Here is a 22822-nt window from a genome sequence, read left to right as displayed (position 1 = left end):
TCTTAAATATAATCCAGTCGCCTTCTCCACTGAGCTGCAGTGTTGCAGCAGCAGCAGCAGCTGTGGATCAGGAGGGAGAGTGGCTCATCAAATGATGTAACATTGGTGGTTTGATTCCCGCAGTCTGTGTGCTGACGTGACCTCACGTCGCTTCTGAAAGGCTGTGCTGGCAGTTTGTGTAAGATCATAAGAAGTGCTGTGCAGTGTCAATGTGATTGTGAGAGGGTGAATGGCACAACTATAAAGCCCTTTGAGTGGTTGTCAAGACTAGAAAATCACTACATCAGTACAGAGCTGTTTCTCCTTCCTTCCTTCCGTCTTGTCTCTTTATGGTCGGTCAGTAGCGACGAGAGGGTTTTCAGGAACCCGTTCTCCTGTGTGCTTTGATGCTACTGTAGTGTATCAGACTCACAGTAAGTGCCTGTGGCTGAGTGCGTTCACCATAACCTGTTCTGACCACTTGTCTCTATAGACACATTACCTGTGCATAAAAAGATGTCACGTCAAGCCTCAGATCAATCGGTACTTACAAAAGGCAACTCCACTAAAGGGGGGACGTCTGTGAAAGAAGGCGGACCAATGACATATGAGGGGAAAGTCTGAGGGATGTCTTTGGGTCCCACTGTAAGCATTTTTCCACCAAAGCAGAGGGTTTTTCTCACAGATATTGCAACTGCACTCCCTTCAGTTGAATATTGTTGTTTTGGAAGCATAACCACAGGAGATCAAATATTTATCGCTAATGTAATGCAAGGATTTCCAACATTTTTTAAACGTGCACAGGAAATTCTATTCTAATTGTATTGCAGCCGTTGTGATTTACTAATTGCATTGCTTCAAAGTGTGATTTTAATTTAAAAACAATGAGTCATTCAAGCGTATTCTTCACTGTACTGACGCTTCAATATCATAATAATAATAATAATAATAATAATAATAATAATAATAACCCCAGCTGAAAGTTGGGATTATGATGACAGCTCTACTTTCCATGACAATAACAAAGAACATGACTTTGTATGTTGATAAGAAGAAGAAGCAGCAGCCATTTTTAATCAACACTCGCACATATAATTACAATACAACACGGTATACGGTATATATATATATATATATATATATATATATATATATATATATATATATATATATATATATTATACTGATTATTATTGCTCCCCTCTGATGTTAGTCCTACTCCAGTGTTGCCTTGGGCACGTGGCGCGACCTGGAGCTCCCTGCATGGTAACGTGGCAGCGATGCTGTGAAATGTCACGTTGCTGTTGCAGAGAGAGGCAGCGTGTTGCTGCCGGGCCTCGTCCATGGCAGTTAAAGGTCAGTGCTCCACTGTTTCCATTTTTAATACAGGAGAAGCACGCTTGCGTCTGATGTCGTGTACGAATACGACTCCGAACATCGGAATAAAGTGTAAAGAAGGGAGAGTTTTGATCACAGCACTGAGGAATGTTGACTGGTAACCCCCCCACACATGAATGCCTTATTTCAGTGTCTGTGTGCAATAATGTATTTGAGCTGGATCGCTCTTTCAAAAGCAATCGCTCTGTCTGTGATGCCGTGTTTGGACGCTAAAGGAGGACGGGACAGGACAGATCACTCACAGAGATTATACATGAACTGACAGCCGCAGCTTTGCAGGGTATTATAATCTGTAAAAGATATACAACTCTGCAGGATTGACAGTCTCAACTACTCTGTGATCATTTCACGGCAACTTCTATTAAAGTCATTTGGAAGTTGAAGGGATAGTTTCAGGTGGATGTGTTAAGTGTGGCTGCGTGAAGTAAGGTCGTGTCACTAGGGTAAAACTAAAGCAGTGGATCAATATATCCTGTACTCTGTTAAGTTTTCAAAGTGACGCAAACTCTGGTTTCCAGTCACGAAACTAAGAGAAAGAAGTGAACATATTCTGAAGATATTATAAGATTTTATCCCTGTGTCCCTTGTTTTCAGTGAAAACCAGCATCCTTGTCTTCTTCTGGTTCTCAGCACGGGGGGGCCAGCAGGGGGCACACACAGCTCAGTCAGTACCTTGTAACAACCACACTTCAAAAAAAACAAAAAACCCTGAACTATCACTTTAACATTTTTTACTCAGCAAGATATTCAGGTCACAATCGCAGGTGCTTATGATGAAATACCTGAGAAACTCAAACAGCCAAACAGTGAAAATTATGGTGAATATGGAAAACTGATCCATTTATAGATTACAGATTGTTAAAAAAAAAGAGCAGATAATTATAAGCACTGCTGTTACATATGTGTGCCATTTAATTCATTAATAATGATTTCATATTTTAACCATGTTTCTCTTTATACTGTGACTGTCTCTAAGGTGCTGGTTCAAATGGGGAATCAAAAAAAAAAGACCCAGGTTCAGGTGTTTCTGCACGTGTTTGCATGTGTTTTCTGCGGTTTGTGCAGTTTCCTCCCACCGTCCAAATACATACAATATGGGGATAAGGTAAATTGGACGCTCTAAATTGACTGTGAGTGTGAGAATGGATGGTTGTTTGTCTTTATTTGCGTCTCTGTGATGGACTGGTGGTCTCTCCTGGGTGTGCGTGTCGCCTTATGTCAGCTGAGATCGACACAGCGACCCTCATGTGGAGGATAAAGCGATAGAAGATGGATGGATGCTTGTTTGGCTTTGCATATATCCTTACGATAGACTAGTGACCTGCCTATGTGAGCTGGGATTGGCTCCACCACCCTAAGACCCTGGTATAGACCACAAAGAGACATGTGTGTATCTTCCTGTGATAAAAGAGGAAAAGTGAAGTTCATTCCAAATCACAGTCAGATGAATGATTTACATAGAGCTTTTTATTCATATTACATGTACAACATAACATGACTGTCCCTCCCAGTGTGGATTATAAGAACACTATCAGTTTCACAACAACAGCCTCGGTAATAATGTGGTTAGTGATGGTTTTTGTTTTCAATATTAAAAGCACTTGTGGTTTTCAGAAAGTTAGTGTCATCTCAGCCCACGAGTCTTTTTGTTTTTTTGTTTTTTTCGTCCGTCCACATTTTCCTCTCAACTATTGTCATATGAAGTTAAACCACGGCGTTCGTTCCCTGACATTTACGGATTACAGTTTTGCGTGCATTGTATTGTGCTTCATTTTCTTGTACACGTAAGGAGAGAATAGCATTTCAAAACAAAACACAACATAATAGAGGCCGAAAGACCAGCACTGTTACTGCTGGTTCCTGCACGGTGACCTTTTAAATCATTACTTATACTTCCTTTCATTTCGTCAGACATTTTTATTTTTTTTTTTTTCTTTCTGTGCCCGTTTCTTACTTCCCGCACAACCTGTTTGGGTCCAAGCCCATTTCCATTCACTAGTTCAAGTAAAAGCATTAAAGAAAATAGCTTTTTTTTTCCCTCCCTCCTCCCTCCCTCCCTAATAAACACAGTCACAGAGAGAGGAAAAAAAAAAAAAAAGAGGACAGTTTTGCTCAAGATGGACAAATATTTCCTTTAAGAACCCACAGTGCAAAGTGCAAAGAATTCACCAATAAATAAAGTTCATGTGTGGCACGGTTCATGTCCATCAGCACACACACAGTCCAGGTCACTGGTAGACTCCTGCTACTACATCAGCGTGCAGCTTTTGGTCCGGTCCTTTCTGATGGGAGGCGGGTGCTCGTGGATCTCAGTCCGAGGCGGCTGCTGGGAGACGCGCTTGAGGCCGCGGCGTGAGCCGGCGCGCTTGAGCTGGGGCCGGTGGATGCGGGACACGGACGCCAGCGTGGTGACGTGGAAGACGTCGCGGACGCTGTTCTCCGAATACTTCGAGGTGCACTCCGTGTAGGCGACGGCTCCGATCTGCCTCGCCAAATTTGTGCCCTGAAAACACAGAACACACAAAGAATATGGATTGGTTAAGAGGATGAAGTCAAAGCATAGACTGAGAAGTCAAGTTGTTTTGTGTTTATTTTTGAAATACCCAAGAATGAGCCTTCTGTGGAGGCTGCCATTTCGGACCACCCATGTTTTTACCATCGTTTTAAATGAACAAAATAAACATCACCTGAGTTTTGATGCAAACTAAAGGTTGCATAGTTTCCCCGCCACACTTGGAAGTTAGTGGATGTAGCTCCACCAATTAAAATTGCCTAATTTTACACACTTTACCTTTAAAGGTCCAGTGTGTAAAGAATTGGTGACAGCAGAGTGTAACGAATGTGACACTCCCTTTCCCAATCACGCCTGTGGTGGCCTTTACTTACTGAAGAATCTCACCTCTCTCAGTAACTCTCCCTCCCTTTCTCTCGCTGCCATTTCCTGCCTTTTTCGTCATCGGTTTCCACATTTAAATTATCGTTAGCGGAAATGTTCATTTGCTGCTGTACAAGGCCCTTTCCATAAAGAACATGCAACCTTTTGTGCGCTTGTGTGTCGTAACGTGTCCGGCGTGAAGAAGTGAATAAATCATGAGGGCGAGGAGGGAAAAAACATCACATCACTGCAGCTGCTGCTGCTGATGCTGCTGAACCGTTGGTGCAAACTATTTTAAAAACTTGATTTACACACACACACCCACCCACTGAAGCTCCATTGCAACTCCTCCTCCACACGTCACATAATGGTTTTATAGTTTGTTTTTCTTGTTTCATAAAAAGAACAGGCTTTTGGGGAAAGAAAAGCAATCAAGTGATCCGCTGCCCGTGTTACATGTTCGGACTGTACGTCATCGACAACACTCGTTCTGATTGGTTAGATGGGAATTTGTCAGGAAAGGAATAAAAACACCTTTTTATTGTAAAGGTCCAGTGTGTAACAATTACTGACATTTAATGGTGAGACGAGAGAGGAACGTGTGTCTGTTTTTGTGACATAGAACCAGATCTTCACTGTGTTTTGCAGTTCATTTGTGAAGTTAAGGACACTGCAGTCACATTAGTTTGGACAACTTTGCTGGTAGACAGATAACTGGACTGTAGCAGTCTCTGGGAAGTGTCTGCAGCTCTCTTGTATCAGTTGAATGCACATTTAAGACATTTATTTATGATACTGTGTGCTGTAACTGTCCAGGATGTACCCCGCCTATCGCCCGATGTAGCTGAGATTGGCACAGCACCCCCCGCGACCCTCTGGCAGAGGATAAAGCGGTAGATGATGACTGACTGACTGACTGTGTGCTGTTTTAGGATTGAAATGTTGAAATATCAATGGGAAGTGTGACGGCTCTAGTTGTGGTAAAGTTCTGCAGAGGTCCTTTGAGCCACAGCACAGTTTCTGAGAGAGGGAAAACCTGACATTGCAGAGTTTCCCTGTTGTTGTTGTTGTTGCTTTTTACTGCATGATAGCAGGCACATGGCTAATTGGTGCTAGGATTATGAGGGGGGGTCCTCAGAAAACTAGAGGTGACTCTTGAGTCAAAAGATTTCTCTGTGGAATCTTGTAACTATGAGTTTTTTTTAAAGCTTTGCATGCATGTGCACTTAGCTTTCCCAACACACTTACCGTTTATTATTATTATTATTATTATTATCATCAGAGCTTGTTACGCGGTGGTAAAAATGAGAGATGTTATCCTCATCTTCCATCTGTGGGAATCAGACCTTTGTGCTTGGTCATGCGTCATAAAAAACTCAGTCACTTAATAAAAGTCTGCACTCTCAGAAGCATTATAGGTTACCAGGAGGAACGGATACAGCCAGGACCCTCCGCACAGCTATGAAATATTAAAGTCCTGTCTGTGTGACGATAAAACTGGAGTGTAAAAGCTCAGCTTATTCCCACCAGTGATTAGTACGATCTTAAATCTGGCCTGGTTGGATTAGTTTTTGCCGTCCTGAACTCCCTGACAACACAGACGCTGCATTCAAGTGTGCGCTGGGGAAATGGAGTCACTCGTTTGGCATCAGGTCATTTAGTCATAAATGCGCTCTGAAATCGAAAATTGAAGTGTGGCTTTATATCTATGTCGTCTTACGTCTACGCTGCCTAAAGAATATTGTCGCCACTGAATCTCACCGCCTTTTCTGCTTCGTTAAACCGATCACAAAATCAACAATCAACAACAACTGTGAGACAAAAATGCTCATTTTCTTAAAGGACTTTGGTGTGGGAGCGTGAGCACTTGACAAACTATACAGTTTAGCTGTGAAATAAAGCAGCAGTCATATTCTTAAGCTATCATAGACTTAAGTAAACATAATATTTATTACATGACTCTTTAGTTGAGTGGCTAAAATGGTTATTTTTCCTTGTGTCAGGGAGTTTCTGTGTGCACTGTGAGGTGAGCCCTGACTATTATGTGTCAGTACCTCATACAATCACTCTGCAAAAATCTGATCTCTTCCTTCAAGCAGCTTAAAGGAACAGATCAGGTACAGTATCATGATGACCCTCTCTCTGTGGAACTTTCTCATGTTTCTTCTGTGTCTCTGCACATGATCAGTTGGATTTCTTTTTGGCAGCGAAACATTTATACTGTGTGACCATGTCGGTGTTTCGAGGTAAGACATACTGGAGCTCACAGACTCAGGATTGTAGACTGTGAATGCAATGTCTATTTTGATGGCACTGACAGCAAAGATTGCGCTCAGATTACACGCAGATTATTCGCACATGAGTCGCGCGGGTCGCTCTGGTGAACGCACTCTACCTGGGAATCATGTTTATCGATTTATCCGACGTCTCGCTGTTATTTTTCTTGGGTTAAAGATACAAGATGGATAATACGAGACATCGTTTAAGACGTCCTTTAAATGACCTGGCAGACAAACAAACACAACAACTCAGGAAAAGATGAAGAACTATCTGTGCCTCCAGCTACATTACATATTACATGTTTTGGTTTAAAACTCTTGGCTGGATCCGTTTTGATTCCATTACCGACAATGAAGGTCATTACCTTTGCTTTGTCAGGACAATGAGAAAATATTAATTTGTTGACAAAGAGGCTGCCAAGGGGTTGGAATTCTCATTCTCATTAACATGAGAATAGGCTATTAAAATTCACGCCTGCCTCTGTTCACCGCTCCAAGACACAGACGGAACAATAGTACAGTGGCATATTGTGCCGTTTGTCTCCGTCTTTGTCCTTTATGGTCCCTCCTGTTTCCGAATTTTACGACATGAAGCGGACGTCACTCATCGAATTCATTTTCACAGGTTTTTGTTTAAGCGCACAATAGGACAAACTAATAGGAGTCGCTTGTTTGGGATGATGCCATTAAATTTACACATATATGGGTTTTAGCGCAGGGGAATGAAAGTCAGCGCAGTGGAAAATTGCACAGCGTCACACATTTTTAAACCCATACGTCACGGATATTTCAAAAAAAAAATATTAAAATGCTGAATGAAGTGACTGTGGCTTCACAGTGTCTTCTCTGTCGCGCTCACCTGTTCATGGGTGACAGGGAGGAGTCTGTGTTTGGAGAGTTCTCGTATGACATTGAGGTCCGTCCTCATGTCCAGTTTGCAGCCGACCAGCACCACTTTGGCATTGGGACAGAACTCCTGCGTCTCACCTTGCCACTGTGAATTAAAAGAGGTGTACATGTCAGTGCACAAGGCCCGTGTGACTTATAGCAAGTAGTGTGTGGAGACATGGCCATTTTTATGGCGGCACGAGGCTGCTGCCCCGTCCTATCCTACATGCTTATTTTAACCCTAAGTAAGTGCTTTTATGCATTTTTCCAGAATAACTTTATTTACAATTTACTGCATGTTAAAATGGTGTATTAACAATTTAAAATGCATTTTATTGAGGAAAAAAACACAGCAGTTGTACACGAACACTTGTACATTTGAAATTTGAACATTATCGCACATTTAAAATAACATTTGTTTGAGTCTTTGTCTCAATGTCCAAAAACAGGCCAAAAAATAGAAACTATGCACAGGCGTTTTTCCAACTCTCTCCTCTCTGGTGACAAAGATGCTGATTTGCCGGCTTCCTGCAACAGCGTGAGTGACATTAATAACCGCTTCTCAGCTTTCAGAAACTGTTACAGCACAGACTGTCGCATAATTATGTCTATTGTCTGCGTCGTTAAAGGGTTAAAATGTCCTATGTTGTCTAAAGTGACATCATTCCTGTCATAAGGGAGTCCTGAGCGATAAATATTGTGACAATTAGAAGTTGCTGCTCTGACTTTGTGTCAAATAATACAGGACTTTCTCATTTATTTTTCATTTTCTCACCTGTAACCCATGGCAACAACACACCTTAGCAACCCAAACTCAACTAGGAAACAGCACTTAAAGCGTAAGCCTCTGGACCGACAGCACATTACGAGCAAATATGATAATTTGACAGAAATATGTCTCGACATGATGAAAACCGAAAACAAAAAACTCCTTTGTTGGCTCCGACATGAAGATCAGAGATGCTGAGAGGAGACAGACAGACACACAGACACACACTCAGAGAGACAAAACTCATTATTGACCACAAACATGACTCAAACTGTTCAACTCGTTCTCCTCGTCTCTATCGCTCTGCTCTCTCTGAGAGACTCTCATTATCTCGTCAAAGCGCGACACAGACAGCCACTTTGAACGCTTTTGCTCTGTTTGTTCTCCCTCTCAGAGAGACTTTTTCTCTTCTTTTTTTTTCCTTTCCCTCCCCAGATGCTGCCGTTTCCAGCTCTGGCACATTGTGCGGCTGTTGTATGGTTGCAGTTCAGTTTGCCTCTCCACTGCACAGCCTGCAGCTGCAGTGAGTCACAGAGGAACCATGGGCAGAGCGGCCTTTGGTCTGCGTAATGTTCACAACAAGTGAGAGTTTTGTTCCTGATTAAAGTGTGAGCTGTTGACCAGTGCTCAAAGGCTGGCTTTAAAAACTTCAGCTGGCAATTCAGTTTAAAAATACATTTGATTTTCGGTCCATGAAGCTGTTCGGGAGGTTTTTTTTATTTTTTTAACCTGAAAGTAGACATTTATTCAGATAATAGATATTTATTCTGAGTTTTAAGTGTAGCAGGCAAGAAAGCCATCAGTAAAACGTGGTTCCTATTTATGACATTTTAAAGATGGAAAAACTGACATTCTCACTTAGATGTTTGTTGGAAGAAAAGAAAGCCAATTCTATTCATTTGATATATTCTCTATGTGTCTTCTTAGTTCTTAGGTATTAGTCTGTGTTACCATTATGTTGTTCTTTGTATCTTGTACTTGGATGGTTGTCATTTTTGTTTCAAATAATAGTGGTAATGTGTTTTTCTATCAATTTGTGTTATTATCCGAGGAAGGACTTGAATAGTTTCTGTATGTGGACCTATAAAAATAGAATACAATCCATTGTGTAACATTTAGGAAGGTTTATTGGCAGAAATTGACAACTCATAAAAAGAACCAGGCTGTTTCTGCAGCAGCACAAAACCAGTCATAGAGTGTGTTTGGAATTTTGAAGAACAACATCCTTTCTGATAAACGTAGGTGACCGTATTTCCTGATGCGCTTAGGGAAAGAAGTCTAGTCGAGTCCTCATCTTCTTATCTAACACGTCCCTCCAGGTACTTACCCAACAGTCACATTCATCGATAACACAATGGGCTTTGATTGAACAATTTAACCATTTTAATCTGCTTTTGCCAACAGCAGAAATCCATTCTGAATTCTGAATTTCAAAATTCATGGTCTCATGAATTTGTGTATACTATTATTAATATACTAACAATCCATTCACTAGTTATTGTTTTTGTTAATTCAGTAACACACATGGAGGCTGCTTTTAAAACACGGCAGTACAAGAGTTACGTAAAAGGCTTTTAAACTGATGTAAACACACTTTTGAGTCGTATACTGCCAGTGAACCCACCTGAGTGTCACTTAATGGGTATTTAAGCCTAAAAGTTGTCTATTTCAGATGTTAAGTTAACGGAAAAGTCAATTTCAAGCAGCACGGAATCTTGGGAACGAGAAGTCTTGATCAAAAACAAACAAAACGTTTCCTTCCTCACTCCCTGGAGTTTACGGCTTCCGTATATGGTCGTACACAAATATGGTTGCTCATTTTCTTAAAGGTAGTCATGCTGAGTCATACACAGTGGAGTGGTAACGGAGTATGTAGAGCGGTCGAGTGTGTGCACCTTGGACACATTGTTGCCTGTTCTGTCGCTCATTAAGTTCAGTCCTCTTGAGTTCTCTAAAAGCGTTCATGGTCATGTCCAATTCCAGAGACGGTAAAAACGAAGGACGTCATTAAAAGGCCAACACAATGAAATGGTCCCTTCCTTATCTTGACTAGAACTTATGGATTTCTACGGATTCAAAGAGTGTTAAAATATGTAACATTAGCCTGGTCATTTTTTAAGATATTTTACTAAAAACGTTGTTTTAAACGATAAAGGAACAATCTTGGATGGGTCAACGCGCCTTCACCGTCAGATAGTGCACCTGCAAACCTGCGATTACAATAACACACACGTCCTTACGAACCTCAGAGCTGTTTGTGTTCCATGTGGAAATTACCTCATCACACACACACACACACACACACACACAGATGATAAGAGAATTCAATCAGGGGTGAGAACAGAAACAGAGGGAAAGATGAGAGCGAGGTGGCGATGGTGCAGTGTTGGCAGACTGCGAGTCGGAGAGGCGTGAGAAAGGGGGAAAAAAGGAAGAGTGTCGGAGCGTTTACGGCGACTGGGGTAACATCGCAGCTCGGGTTATCGTAGATTAGAGAGGGAGGTGCAGACGGCCTAACGTGGGAGATGTGAGTGAGCCTTTGAAGACAGATTAGACTGAAGCAAACAAAGTGGTGAGGACTGAAGCAGTATTTACGTGGGTTTAGCGACGCTGAGAAAGAAAAGAGGATGCGGTGGCATCAGGGAGAGTGTGTTATGTGCTACGAGGGTGTCATTTTGGGAGTGGAAGGTTGCAGTTTAAAAAGTGCACTTCAAAATAAATGGAAACAAGACTTTAGAAAATGAATTTGACTGAAAAGTGTGAATAAAGCGATGCCGTCAACATGTCACTCTGGAATCCTGCACACGCATTGTCACGTCGGTGGGTTTAAGGCCATTCAGAGGGTCAGAGTTCAAGTGAGTTCTCAAGTGGACCCCATGAAGCTGAAGCTGTGAGAATTCGCCCGCCATAATGGACGAGTGTTTTTCTTTTTCTCTCTTTCTGCATTGATCGTGTCCTTAATGACTGACGGCGATGGCGGGAGGAATGTGTGTGTGTGTGTGTGTGTGTGGACTGAAAAACGCTCCAGCGCGCTTGATGTTCACCACTCTCACGATGTCAGTGGTGGCAATAATTAGGATTAACCAGTGCCTAAAGAGAATAGTAGTTAAAAAGCATACTGTGTTTTAAGTAAACTGAACTGTACAACCTGACCCACGTATAAGAGCTATAGTTACAGAATTTAAATGTTCAGTCTTTCCTCTCGTTCTTAAAGTCCTTAAAGCAGCACTACGTAACCTTTGCTGGACATGCTGTCGCTGAAGCAAACGCGACAAACACAGATGTTTTAAGACTCTTTATGAGTCTTTTTCTTTTATTTTCCATGAAAGTTGATTCTGCTTTCTCTTTTAGTGTAGAAATATGATCTTAAAGCTTCCAACTCCCAGTTGCAACTGTTTTACATCCCTGTAATCTATGTATCTAGAGGTGCAGGTGCAGGGAGGAAATGAAAGAGGCTCCATTTGCACTTTTACAAGTCAGGTTTTCAAAGCGGTTATTGCACAGCAAAAAGCCCAATATGGACAAAATAAAATAATTATTTTGTTTTGATGCTAACTGAAGGCTGCAGTTTACACAGAATAGAGGATGTTGTTCCTATATTATGTCTTGTAGTTATGCTGTGAAGAAATCACTTCACATTTCGAACCGAGAAGAAAAATGGATATCATATTAGAAATATGAGAAAACACTATCTAAAAACACTGTGATAAAAGATGGAAGGGGATCTTTAAATTATTATTAGTTCATTTTTACACACACAGCGATTAGTGATAGCAATTGTGACCTCTGCATTACACACACACAAGCCGGGTGCAAGAGCAGTGGGAAGCACTTTTCTGTGACCTCGGAGCGAATGCCTTGCTCAGGGATTGATTTGTCACAGGATTGTCCCGGGATTTGAACCGGCGACCCTCCGGTTACAATTTTGAGGCTCAATTCCTTGAGCCCATCTCAGTAAAAAAGAGACACGTCCACACTTCTGTTAACGTGACACTGACCTTTTTCAGCACGCTGTCCAGTGTCTCCGGGCGGCTGATGTCGAAGCAGAGGAGAACGGCGTCTGCGTCAGGATAAGCTAACGGCCGCACGTTGTCATAGTAGGATGAACCTGCGGGTGAAACACACACACACACACACACAGGTATGAGCAGCTTCTCCAGGTGCATTATATGTTATTTATAGTTTCCTTGCAGAAGAGTTAACTTTTTTTTTTATTTCACAGTGCGTCATTAAAGAGAAGCTTTGGCAATAATGACTAGTGATTAAATATAATTATGATGAACCGAGCCACTCAGCGAGCGACAGCGCGTGGGTGTGATTCAGCGCCGTGGAAACGAACACAGGGACCTCGTCCGCAAACTCTGGACGGTCCTGAATAAAGCAGCAGACGTGTGACAGTGATATAATGAATGGCTCACACAGAGTGTCACCTGGTATTTCAGAATGGCATGTGTTTTTTTTTCCCCCGGGGGCCCCGGCTGAATTCAGCATTGTGACCTGGGCAAGGGGACACATTCCATTTTGGGTGGGGGACAGCATTCACTTCTCCACGTCGCTCATTGTCTCCAGCCCCTATACGCGCTTTTTCCAGCAAACACAAAGCTTTGGCAACTCAACAAAAACACAAAAGGTTGCAAAGAAAATTCCCATACGTACCCGTAGAACGCGACTAAACCCGCCACACATAACAACCCACAATCTTTTAATCGTTTTAAATAATTCAAGTATTTAAGTATAACATACGGACACTACTACTTCGCTTTGAGGGAAATAAATGCTGCAGATGTCTCAAAAATGCCTATTCTTCCATGAAACATAAAAAAACAAAAACATTTGCAGCGACTCACAGCTGTATACACGTTTATGAATTTATTAGGGATTTATCCATCATTTTAAATGCACTCATGAATATAGATGTGTCCTCACTTTTGATCCACCAAATTAAATCCTAGAACAATTTAGAATCTGGATTACACAGACCTGAGAAATGACTCAGTGTGACTTCAAAACAAGTCAAAGTTTTTTTGTTTGTTTTTTTAAAACCTCATTTTATAATATGTCATAAATGAATATTAACATAAACGCTGCCATATGGCCCGACGTTAGATATGAAACCAGAGTATGAACGATCCTCTTGTCAAACATAACCTCATTAAACCTTAGAACTCAGAGCATTTTGCCTGCTTTTTTCTATTACTATGTTAAAATGTGCAGTATATACAGAGGCTATATATATATATATTTGCAATATAGAGTGTCTTACATCCTTTTTTCAGCACAACCTAGGCAATCTGAAAACTATATAAACACACCTGAGCAAACAGTAACAAATGAATGATATAAGGCTGTTTGTGTATCTTTCTTTAAATAATCACATCAGTGCCCACCACTGTTAACTGTAAGGCTGCAACTGAGGATTATTTTCATAATCAATTCATCTGTCCATTATTTTCTCGATCGATCGATTAGCTGTTTGCCCATTAAATTTGTGAAAGATTTGTGTTTCCTAAACCTGGAAATGATGAAGTTCTCAAATGTCTTGACGTTTTGTCCACAAACCAAAAAATTAATGACTCAAAATGTTCAAAATGAATTTGTGAAATTTGGAAATGCGTCACGGTTCAAAGTTCACTTGACTCGTTTTTTTATGAACAAAAAGTAAAGAAAAACGCTCTATTTTTGTGACTTCTGCACAATTATTGCTACTTTATATCACTGCTAAAAAATGTGATTTAAAATGAATCATAACTTTGACTCAACAAAACAAAACGCATTTTTTAAAGCCTGAATATGTGACCTATAAACATGCATCCCCCAGGATGTCCATATAAGGAGTTGTGTATTATTCCCACGGCAAATTACCATTACCTGTGGCACAGAAGAGTTAAAATGAAAAACATTTAGAATTGCGGTAACATCAACTGAGATGAATACTGTACAGTAGATCTATACTGTGCTATAAACTGTACAGTAACTGCATTTCAAAAATACAGTCATTTTGCAGGTGAACCTAAGAATTGACAGTAAAAGGTCACTTGTCAATTATACTGTACAACACAGTTTATAATATATATGAAGGTGAAGGTTCTTGCACTCTCACTCACAGTTATTATATTTCAGTTAGTGATTCACAAGATTGATTTTCTTTCCTCTTTTCTGCTTCTCCCTCCGCATTTTTGATTTGGCAGATAATAATGCTCTTCCTGATGCAACTCTCTCATTTATCCAGAAAGAAAAATGGTATTTGTTGTATGCTGTTTCAGTTAAAGCAAAAAAAAAACAACAAAAACAATTATGAGTGGACAAAAGTGGAGAACAAAATGACTTTTAAGCTACTAAATTTAAAAATAATTCTGAAAACTTCCCATTTACATTTGTGTGCAAACACAGAGCCACAAAAAATATGGCCCAGAGTTTCAAACTAAAAGTGTTTGCACATGTAAGATTCTGCGGTTTAAAAAAGTGTCTGACAAAAGGCTACAGCCGTTTACCCTCAGCTTCACATCGGCATCAAACAAAGTCTTTTCTCTGTAAGGAATGAGTGCCTCAAAGTGTTCTTTCTTCTCCTTTAAATAATTTATTTTCAGCCAATGTTGAGCATAATGGAAATAGTATGGAAACCATAAGAGGTTATAGTCTCAGCCGTGCAAACGTAGAACGGGACGCTGTAAAACAAGTCTTTTGCGGAGCTGCTCGATAAGCACTTTTGCGCGTGGACTACATGCGTACGTATGTAGGTTACAGGCCTGCAGAGTAATGTCTTTTGGTCAGCTGCTATCATTAGCACTCGTGCCGACGATGCAAGAACCCTCACGTGACAAATGATGCATTTGTACAGTAACAAAACCACATTAGACACGAGGTGTTTGTAATTCTCACATTTACAGGCTCCACCTGCACATGAGCATCACACTAATCCATGTTTTGTTATTAATGTTAATGAAGAAGGAACAGAGAACTTTTGTGTCCTGAGCAGATGCAGACGCAGCAGAAGCAAAATGCCAATCCGGCTCATTTTCATCAGAGCTGGTGTTGTGATGTGATGTGTCACATTAAAGTTGCAGTGCCGGCATTTTAAGAGCTCATCGAGAGTCACTTCTTTGCATTTTCAGTCATACTCCAACCTCACTTTACTAGGGACTGTTGTTGTTGTTGCCTTTGCATGTCTTTAAATAGCCCATGGCCAAGAGGGAAGGAATTGGATTTGGAACCAGAGGGTTGTTGGTTCATCCCATCTGGTGACTTGCTTGTGTGTGTTCACAAAAATCAAAAAAATCAAAATACCACAAGTCACGTCCTGTGTGCACCATGGCAATGTCACCAGGTGACTCATGATCTAAATGCCACTGTCGTGAGAAACACAGAGAGAGTTGTGTGGAACTGATATACTTAATCCACACTGTTTTTGAATGCAATGGTAAAGTTATGTACCACAGGTTTACTGCCTTTATTGGAGCTTGGAAATCAGGTTTTATTTTTTTAAATGTGTGTTCAACCACATCTCATAGCCTCTTTCATGAGATAGGATTTACACAGTTTGAACAGAAATAGAAAATAGTTATGAGTAAGTATTTGAAGGTTCTGCAACTGAATCTAAAGTTTTGTTTTTTGTTGTTGTTGTTGTTGTACATGTATTTTCTTACAGCTGGAAAGAAAAACAACTAGTATTGAATTTGAGTGGTTCAGTTCTTTTCAGGATAATCCAAACTACCCGAGGCGAGAAACAAAAACAACAAGGCAAGAGTACAAGAATAAAAACATGAAACGCCATTCTGCTTTGATGTAAATTTTAAAAGCTACTTCCTATGTTTTCAAGCAGGAAATAATGGAAGTGGAAATCTAATTTTCCCTGTTAAAAGCGACAAATGCAGACAACATGGCTGCTACAGGCTGATGCATGGATGTTTCTTTTTATAAGCTGATTTGCAAGAGCTGTCCGAGGTGCTGATTCCTCTCTGCAACTGATGCATATGTCAAGGAAACAAACCTCATGTTGGTTTTAAATGTACAAATGTTTATTTGTCATATACTTGTTAGTGTTCAGTAAATGTTGGTGCTCCAGCAAAACCTTTTAGAGATTATAAATAACATTTCATCAGACAAGATTATGACTTATATAAGATATGATTTTTTTTAAAAACAAATAACAATGAACTCCAGCACATGAGAGCCAGTGAGAGTAATGCAGGTCTCAGAGCGTGTTGAGCAAAGAGGAGCACCTTAACAAGATGCATTCAATGACCGTGGTAAATTTTATCACTTTGGTGAGGTCCACAGCGTTAAGAGCTTAGAGCAGCAACTAGAAGATGCATTCAAGAAACCTAGTAAATTTCAGTCCACTAATTGCTTGCTGTTGCTGCTGCCACCTTGTGGTAATAGATGCGCCAAAAAATACAAAAATCTGTTGAGGATTCAGGTTACAAAAACAATATTTATTCTAAGTGTAAATATTATGGCAAATGTTGCAGACGTTTAAATTTGTGGGATATAATATGTCATTTTCCTTTTGTATACGCATGATTTTCCAGGCCATTTCTCGATGCTGTAATGACGCACATTTGCTGTCCTTTTCCATTTGTGTTCCCAGAATGAAGAAAGAGTCTTTCCTTGTCTGTGTAGAATGAGACTCTACAGGATAAGGAAGGATCCCTGACTTTGAGAAACACCACCTGCCTTCAGACTGCTTCATCTTAGTCTCCGTGCCCATAAACACACAAACAAAAAAAACAAGCTGTTTATTTAGCCGTGTGCCTGGGAAGTGTAGGTGATTGCTTCTCCCTAGAGTATTGAGTCAGTTCCTAGTCTTTCCTCAGAAATGCCTTATAGTTGTTTACTACTCTGCCAAGTGGTCCTCTGTACAGTCTTATGTTTCCCTGCCACAATAAACAAACATCGCACCCTCCTAAGATTTCGGTCCCTCTGTACTTCTCCTCCTCCTCCTCCCTGTCCTCTGCTCAGTGGATCCACAAACACATGCCTGCCGTCGCCAGCTTTGAATAAAACACTAATTGTAAATGAAGCTGTCTCTTGGTTTGTGTCATCATCAGCCACCCTGACATTCCGGCGGTTGTTTGGACTTAAGAAGCACTTCTCTGATACAGAAGCTAAGCTTAAATCGCCATATTTGCTTTCTTTATGTTCTTCCCGAGATTAATCACACTTTCATCTCTGCGATTAAAGCCGCTATTTTCATACCAATACCAAATCATGTCTACTTTTATGTGAAAGCGGTTGCTCACGCAGAGAATAATCTCCTGACTCTGCACTTTCCCTCAGCTCTGTGGTGCTTTAAAACCTTTTAGTGTTCTCGGTTTTCTGGCAAAGTATCCTTCCTGTTATGGTTCAAACTCACTGCTCTTGTGATGCTGGCTGCAGGAGGCAAGACAACTCAAAGCCCACTGCTCATTACACCTGCCTGGAATCAAACTGCAGAGAGAAAGCTTTTCTCTGAAGTGTTTTGAATGCAGAAGAACAGGTAAATTATTCCACGTAAAAAAAAACACTCTCTCTCTCTCTCTCTCTCTGTAGGTAAGAAAATAACAACGGCCCTGTTCAAACCTGGTATTTACATCTGTCCTCTGCCATTCTGGGGAACATGGAAAAGGCTTAAGTACAACTGTTCACACCTGCCATTAAAATGTCGACCGTGAACACACATGATTATGCTCTTTATTCAAATACATACTGACAATGAATGTTTGCAAGAAGAAAAATAGAGAGAGAGAAAAAGAAGGAAGACCACCAAAGCTTGCGTGAAGCTCTACTCATGCCGCAGTGACATGAAACAAGTTTTAACCATTAAAAAAAAAAAGAAAATCACACTGTGATCAGTGTTACTATTGTGGCACTTGCTGCAAATAAATGCAAACTGCAGCAGATGAGACGATACCGAGTCTCTGAGACATCCCAAACACAGATTACATTCATATATATACATATATATATATATATATATATATATATATATACATATATGTATATATGTATATATATATACATTCTATGTATATATATATATAAACATATCTATGTATATATATATATACATAGAAGACACACAAAAAGAACCATAACAATAGCTCCTTATAATATTTACTGCACAGATGTGAGAATGACACTGATCCTATTTTCTAATTCTGGAAGAGAAGGAATGACAGTGAAAACAGTGATCTTTAATTTGAGGCCATCCATCCATCAATCTATCTATCTTCTACCGCTGTATCCTCCACATGAGGGTCGCGGGGGAGCTGTGCCAGTTTCAGCTGACATAGAGCGACAGGCGGAGGACACCCTGGATGGTTTGCCAGTCCATCACAGGGCCACACGGAGACAAACAACCATTCCCACTCACACTCATGGTCAATTTAGAATGTCCCATCCACCTAATCCCCAAATCTGCATGTTTTTGGACTGTGGGGAGGAAAGGTAATTTGAGACCATTACAGAAAATGTATTTCACAACGTTCGTATGCCCGATGCTTCCTGTTTGGTCATTGTCCTAAAAAAGACGCAGTGAAAGACACAGGTGCTTTTACTCAGTGTTGTGTTGCCTCACGATAAGCATCACTGTGTGTGCAGCGACTAAACCAGCGCTTCCCTCTGCAGTGTTTTGAAAACCGAATACCACAGTTCCTCTGTATCGTAAATCAATTTGCCGTTTTTCAGCCAAATCCCCTTCCCGGAGGGTAAGAGAGTAACACGGTAAAAGCGAGGCTTATAGGGGATCAATATGATCTCAGACGGTGTTGTGTTTCCGATCACCATTATACTCTGACAATCCCCTTTTGACAATGTGACAAACAGTTGTCAGTTGCAGGATTAAAAATATACTTCAAATGTGGGGAATTAAAAAAGCAAAACCTAACTCCCTCTAATGCTGAAAAAACAAGTCCTTACATTGATTAATAGTGATTAGTATTTGTAATATTTCTTCATTTAAAACCATCACATGTAAAGAAAGATGCAAATAAAACTACACACATACATCAACTTTGATCCTCAAGACTCCATGATGTCAACTAATCATGTTCAGCACTTGAGCAGCAGCTAATGTGTATTGATCTGAGAGCTTTTTTTTGTCCCTCTCTGGGACCTGTAGTGCGATGCCCCTCTGGGGAGAATTCCTGCTGCCACGAGCAGAACAAAAAAACTTCAGTCCATCTGTCTCTGCCTAAAACCCTCTGAACAAACACGGGCTCATGTAAGAGCAACTGCTGGGCTGCTGAACGTATTTATCCACACCGCAGAACAATAATCCTGTCATTTACCATGTTCACAGCTTGTTTTCATTTGTATTTGTACCACCAATCATGTATAGCCTAGAATTACATCTTTTCTGTTTGGCACTCAGCAGTTTTTTTTTTGGGGGGGGGGGGGGGGGGGGGGGATCTCTGCAGGCAGCTGTACAACAGTTGGCACAAAACTGTGATGCACAGCAGTCTGGGAAACAACGGCGGCGTGCTGTGACGCCACATGGGGTTGTCGTGCTTTTGATGTTCGACGCTCGCGAAATTTGGAGAGGGTGTAGTGTCTGTGTCCTTTTAAAGTCTGACGTGATCCACTTGTGTTGCACTTTAAACCGGTGTCTGTGTTGCGTGTTTGTCCTTAGAGGACTCGTGCAAAGGTCACGCCAGGTCTCGCACAGAAAAACAACACATGAAGCCAAAACGATCAACACACTTTGACGTGATATAAATCCACGGGGGGGGAGGGGGTGATCTTTTTAAATCACCACAGGGCTGCAGCACTGCTCCTACTTTGCATTTCTTGCTAGTGACATTATCTGGTGCATTTTTTTTACATTCCATTCAAACTATTATAAGTGATTCATTTTCTGTCAAGACAGAAGGAAACAGCAGAAACGTTGCACAACTTACTGTAAGCAGACCGGTTGGACTAGGGCTCAACACAAACAGGTAGCACTCACAAATGCATTGACGGAAGTGAATACTGCGGCTCAAAAAACGTGGTGCTTCAGGAGTTTTTGTACCGTGTGTAACGTTTATTTTTAAGGTACATGTTGCAGCTGCATTAAACTCCCTTCACTCTTCTACTCCAAGTGTGTTGAAGAACCTTTGTCGCTGTCAGTTAGCATCAAAACTCAAAAGATGTTATGAATATAAAAGTCTTTTTTAAATTAAGAAAAACAACAATTCATACAGTCATACTCAATTATAATTATTGCATCTTAGATTTCTACCAAATTAAAACTATAACTAGACCTTTGATATTGAAGCACGCAATTAAAAGAAAAACTAAAAGGGCCTAAGTGTTGTTCCAGGTGTTGCTCTGCACAGATGCCAAATTAAAAATAAATAAATGAATAAATAAAAGAAACAGTCGAGAGCCCGGGAAGCGAGGACTTGTGCTCTGATGTTCAAAATGAATCCGTTTTAATTATTTTTGTTTTATATGAAGCAACGAAAACCAGAAAATATTCACATTTTAGAAGCTGAAAACTCCCAGAACTTTAATGACTGAATTATTGAACATTCAATAAATCCTTGCAGCCGCGTCTTAATTCACACACAAATTGCCTAGTTAAAGGAAAACACATGGAGTCTTTAAGTCTCTAATCCCTGGTGTTTTCTTCACGACCTATATATATGTATATATGTATATATATATATATATATGTATATATGTATATATACATATATCCCTTATAGATATCTCTATAGATCTATAGAGATGTCTTCTTATTAAACATCCACTGTTGTATTATGGAAAATATTTTTAGTGAGTTGAGCTCAAAGTTGTGAAGTGAGAGACAGTCAGACTCCACGTCATCTCTCCCACAGTGCTGATTCTGATGACACACACACACACACACACACACACCTTGAGATGTTTAAACAGAAAATCTTTATTAATCCTCTCCTTTGGCATTTTTTGTCTGCCAAGCTCCATCACTGCTCAGCAATGCCCATTAATATTAAAATCCTCTTTGTCCCGATTATGCCCTTCTTTTTTCTTCTTCTTTTTTTTACCACTTTCATGCCGCTCTGACTTCCTGAAATTCATCCAGAGCGGGATCGGCAGAACAGTTTAATGCCGCTGATTAATGTATTTTGCATCCGCCACCTGAACCCATAAATAATGCCCCTGACTGAGATGAAACATTAGCACCGCTCAGCTGCTGAGTGAAATGTGGGGACAATACAACTGTCTAAACAAGAAGAGGAGAAACCAGCCTGTGTGCAGCTAATCATTCTATCTATCTTGCCATCGATCTATCTATCTATCTATCTATCTATCTATCTATCTATCTATCTATCTATCTGTACGCATATATACGGTTTGTCTGTAAAATGATTGTTTCTTCATGATCTTCTTCCTTTCGTGTTCCCAAGAGAAGCTTCACATGATGTTCTTTAACAATTCCCTGCATTGCTTCACTCTGATTTCATAAGTCTGACCAAAAGTGTTGAAAGTTTGTCATACATTGAGGGATTACTCACAGAGTACCAGACTGGATTTTTGTAAAAAAAAGAAAAAACAGAAAAGAAAAAAGTCTCTGTGATGTCCTGGCACAGTTCAGTTCTAACTCAGTGGGCACAGTTGCTGCAGCAGTAATCCTGCAGGATCCCTTAAAATTAATGATGGAGGGAAGCGACTGGCATCTGGGCATCTCCCCTTCACATATAGCCTCCCGCCTCCTGTTGTGATTTGATATGCTGTAGAGTTGCGTGCAGCCTGCGTTGCAGCCATGACTGTGACTCAAATCTTTGCAGGGAATGAATGAATGAATGAATGAATGAATGAATGAACCCTTATGATCAAAACACTCAAACACTCACGTCCTGCTGCAACAACACTCCACCAGCTGAGTGGAGGCTCCAAAGGCAAACACAGGAAAATACGTAAATGTAAGATGCAGTTATATAATCTACATGTGTTTTTACACACAAACACTTGGTACAAGTATGATTGTAATAGGGAAGTAATATTATGGGAATGAAATCATCTTATTTCTTTAATAATCACCAAGTAACAACCTGGTGATACCAGTGGAAATAAATGAAAGTTGGAATTACAATTTCATGATATTGTTATTATCACTTTTTCATGTGATGGTTTAACACCAATATAGCATGTGGTAATTGTCATTATCAAGCTATTACCTGGATATTACTTTGGAAATAACATAATATCTCCTTATTACCACACTATTACTGGAATTAAGATTGCATTTCCATTATATTTCCTCCTTTTTTTTTAAATATTACCATACCCTTAGCATTATTGTATGTCCTGTAATGACAATAAAGGCTTTTAATGTTACTGTAATATAAAGTGTTACCAAATAGGTTGTTTATGATTGCGTCGTTTGCTTTATTTAAAAAGTACAATGGGTCAGTTTTTCCGTTTTTAGAAAACAAAGCAGTGCAAATATGATAGATGTGTGGTGGATAATGAATGTGTGAATGCGTGTGAATGGGTGACAGTGTTCAGACTTCAAAGCGAGACATTTGAAACATGACGGCAACGAATGACTCAAAACTGCTCCGTCTGAATTCTGTTGCACAATCAATCATTTATCAATTCGGTAGATTTTTTCCGAGCTGTCTGTTATTGATCTGGTTCCCATGGTGACCTCACCCCAAGGTCAGTCTGGGACCAGTAAACCCTCAG

At 40.3% G+C, this 22822-nt stretch overlaps 1 protein-coding gene across 1 annotated transcript in view; it reads right to left on the bottom strand.

Annotated features, from left to right (window-relative positions):
* Positions 1 to 2824: 2824 nt before the first annotated feature.
* LOC131448607 (rho-related GTP-binding protein RhoN-like) overlaps positions 2825 to 22822 on the bottom strand; it is a 34538-nt gene continuing 14540 nt past the window's right edge. Inside the window, exons 3-5 of the mRNA XM_058621212.1 lie at positions 12187 to 12296; positions 7391 to 7525; positions 2825 to 3880 (exon numbers count right to left, since the gene is read on the bottom strand). Coding sequence (XP_058477195.1) covers positions 3626 to 3880; positions 7391 to 7525; positions 12187 to 12296 — 500 coding nt within the window. The 3' untranslated portion in view covers positions 2825 to 3625. The remainder of the gene's footprint in view (positions 3881 to 7390; positions 7526 to 12186; positions 12297 to 22822) is intronic.

This window comes from Solea solea, chromosome 21, assembly GCF_958295425.1.
Source record: "Solea solea chromosome 21, fSolSol10.1, whole genome shotgun sequence".
NCBI lineage: Eukaryota > Metazoa > Chordata > Actinopteri > Pleuronectiformes > Soleidae > Solea > Solea solea.
Note: the sequence above shows the minus strand (reverse complement) of the source record. Positions and strands in the feature narration are given on the sequence as shown.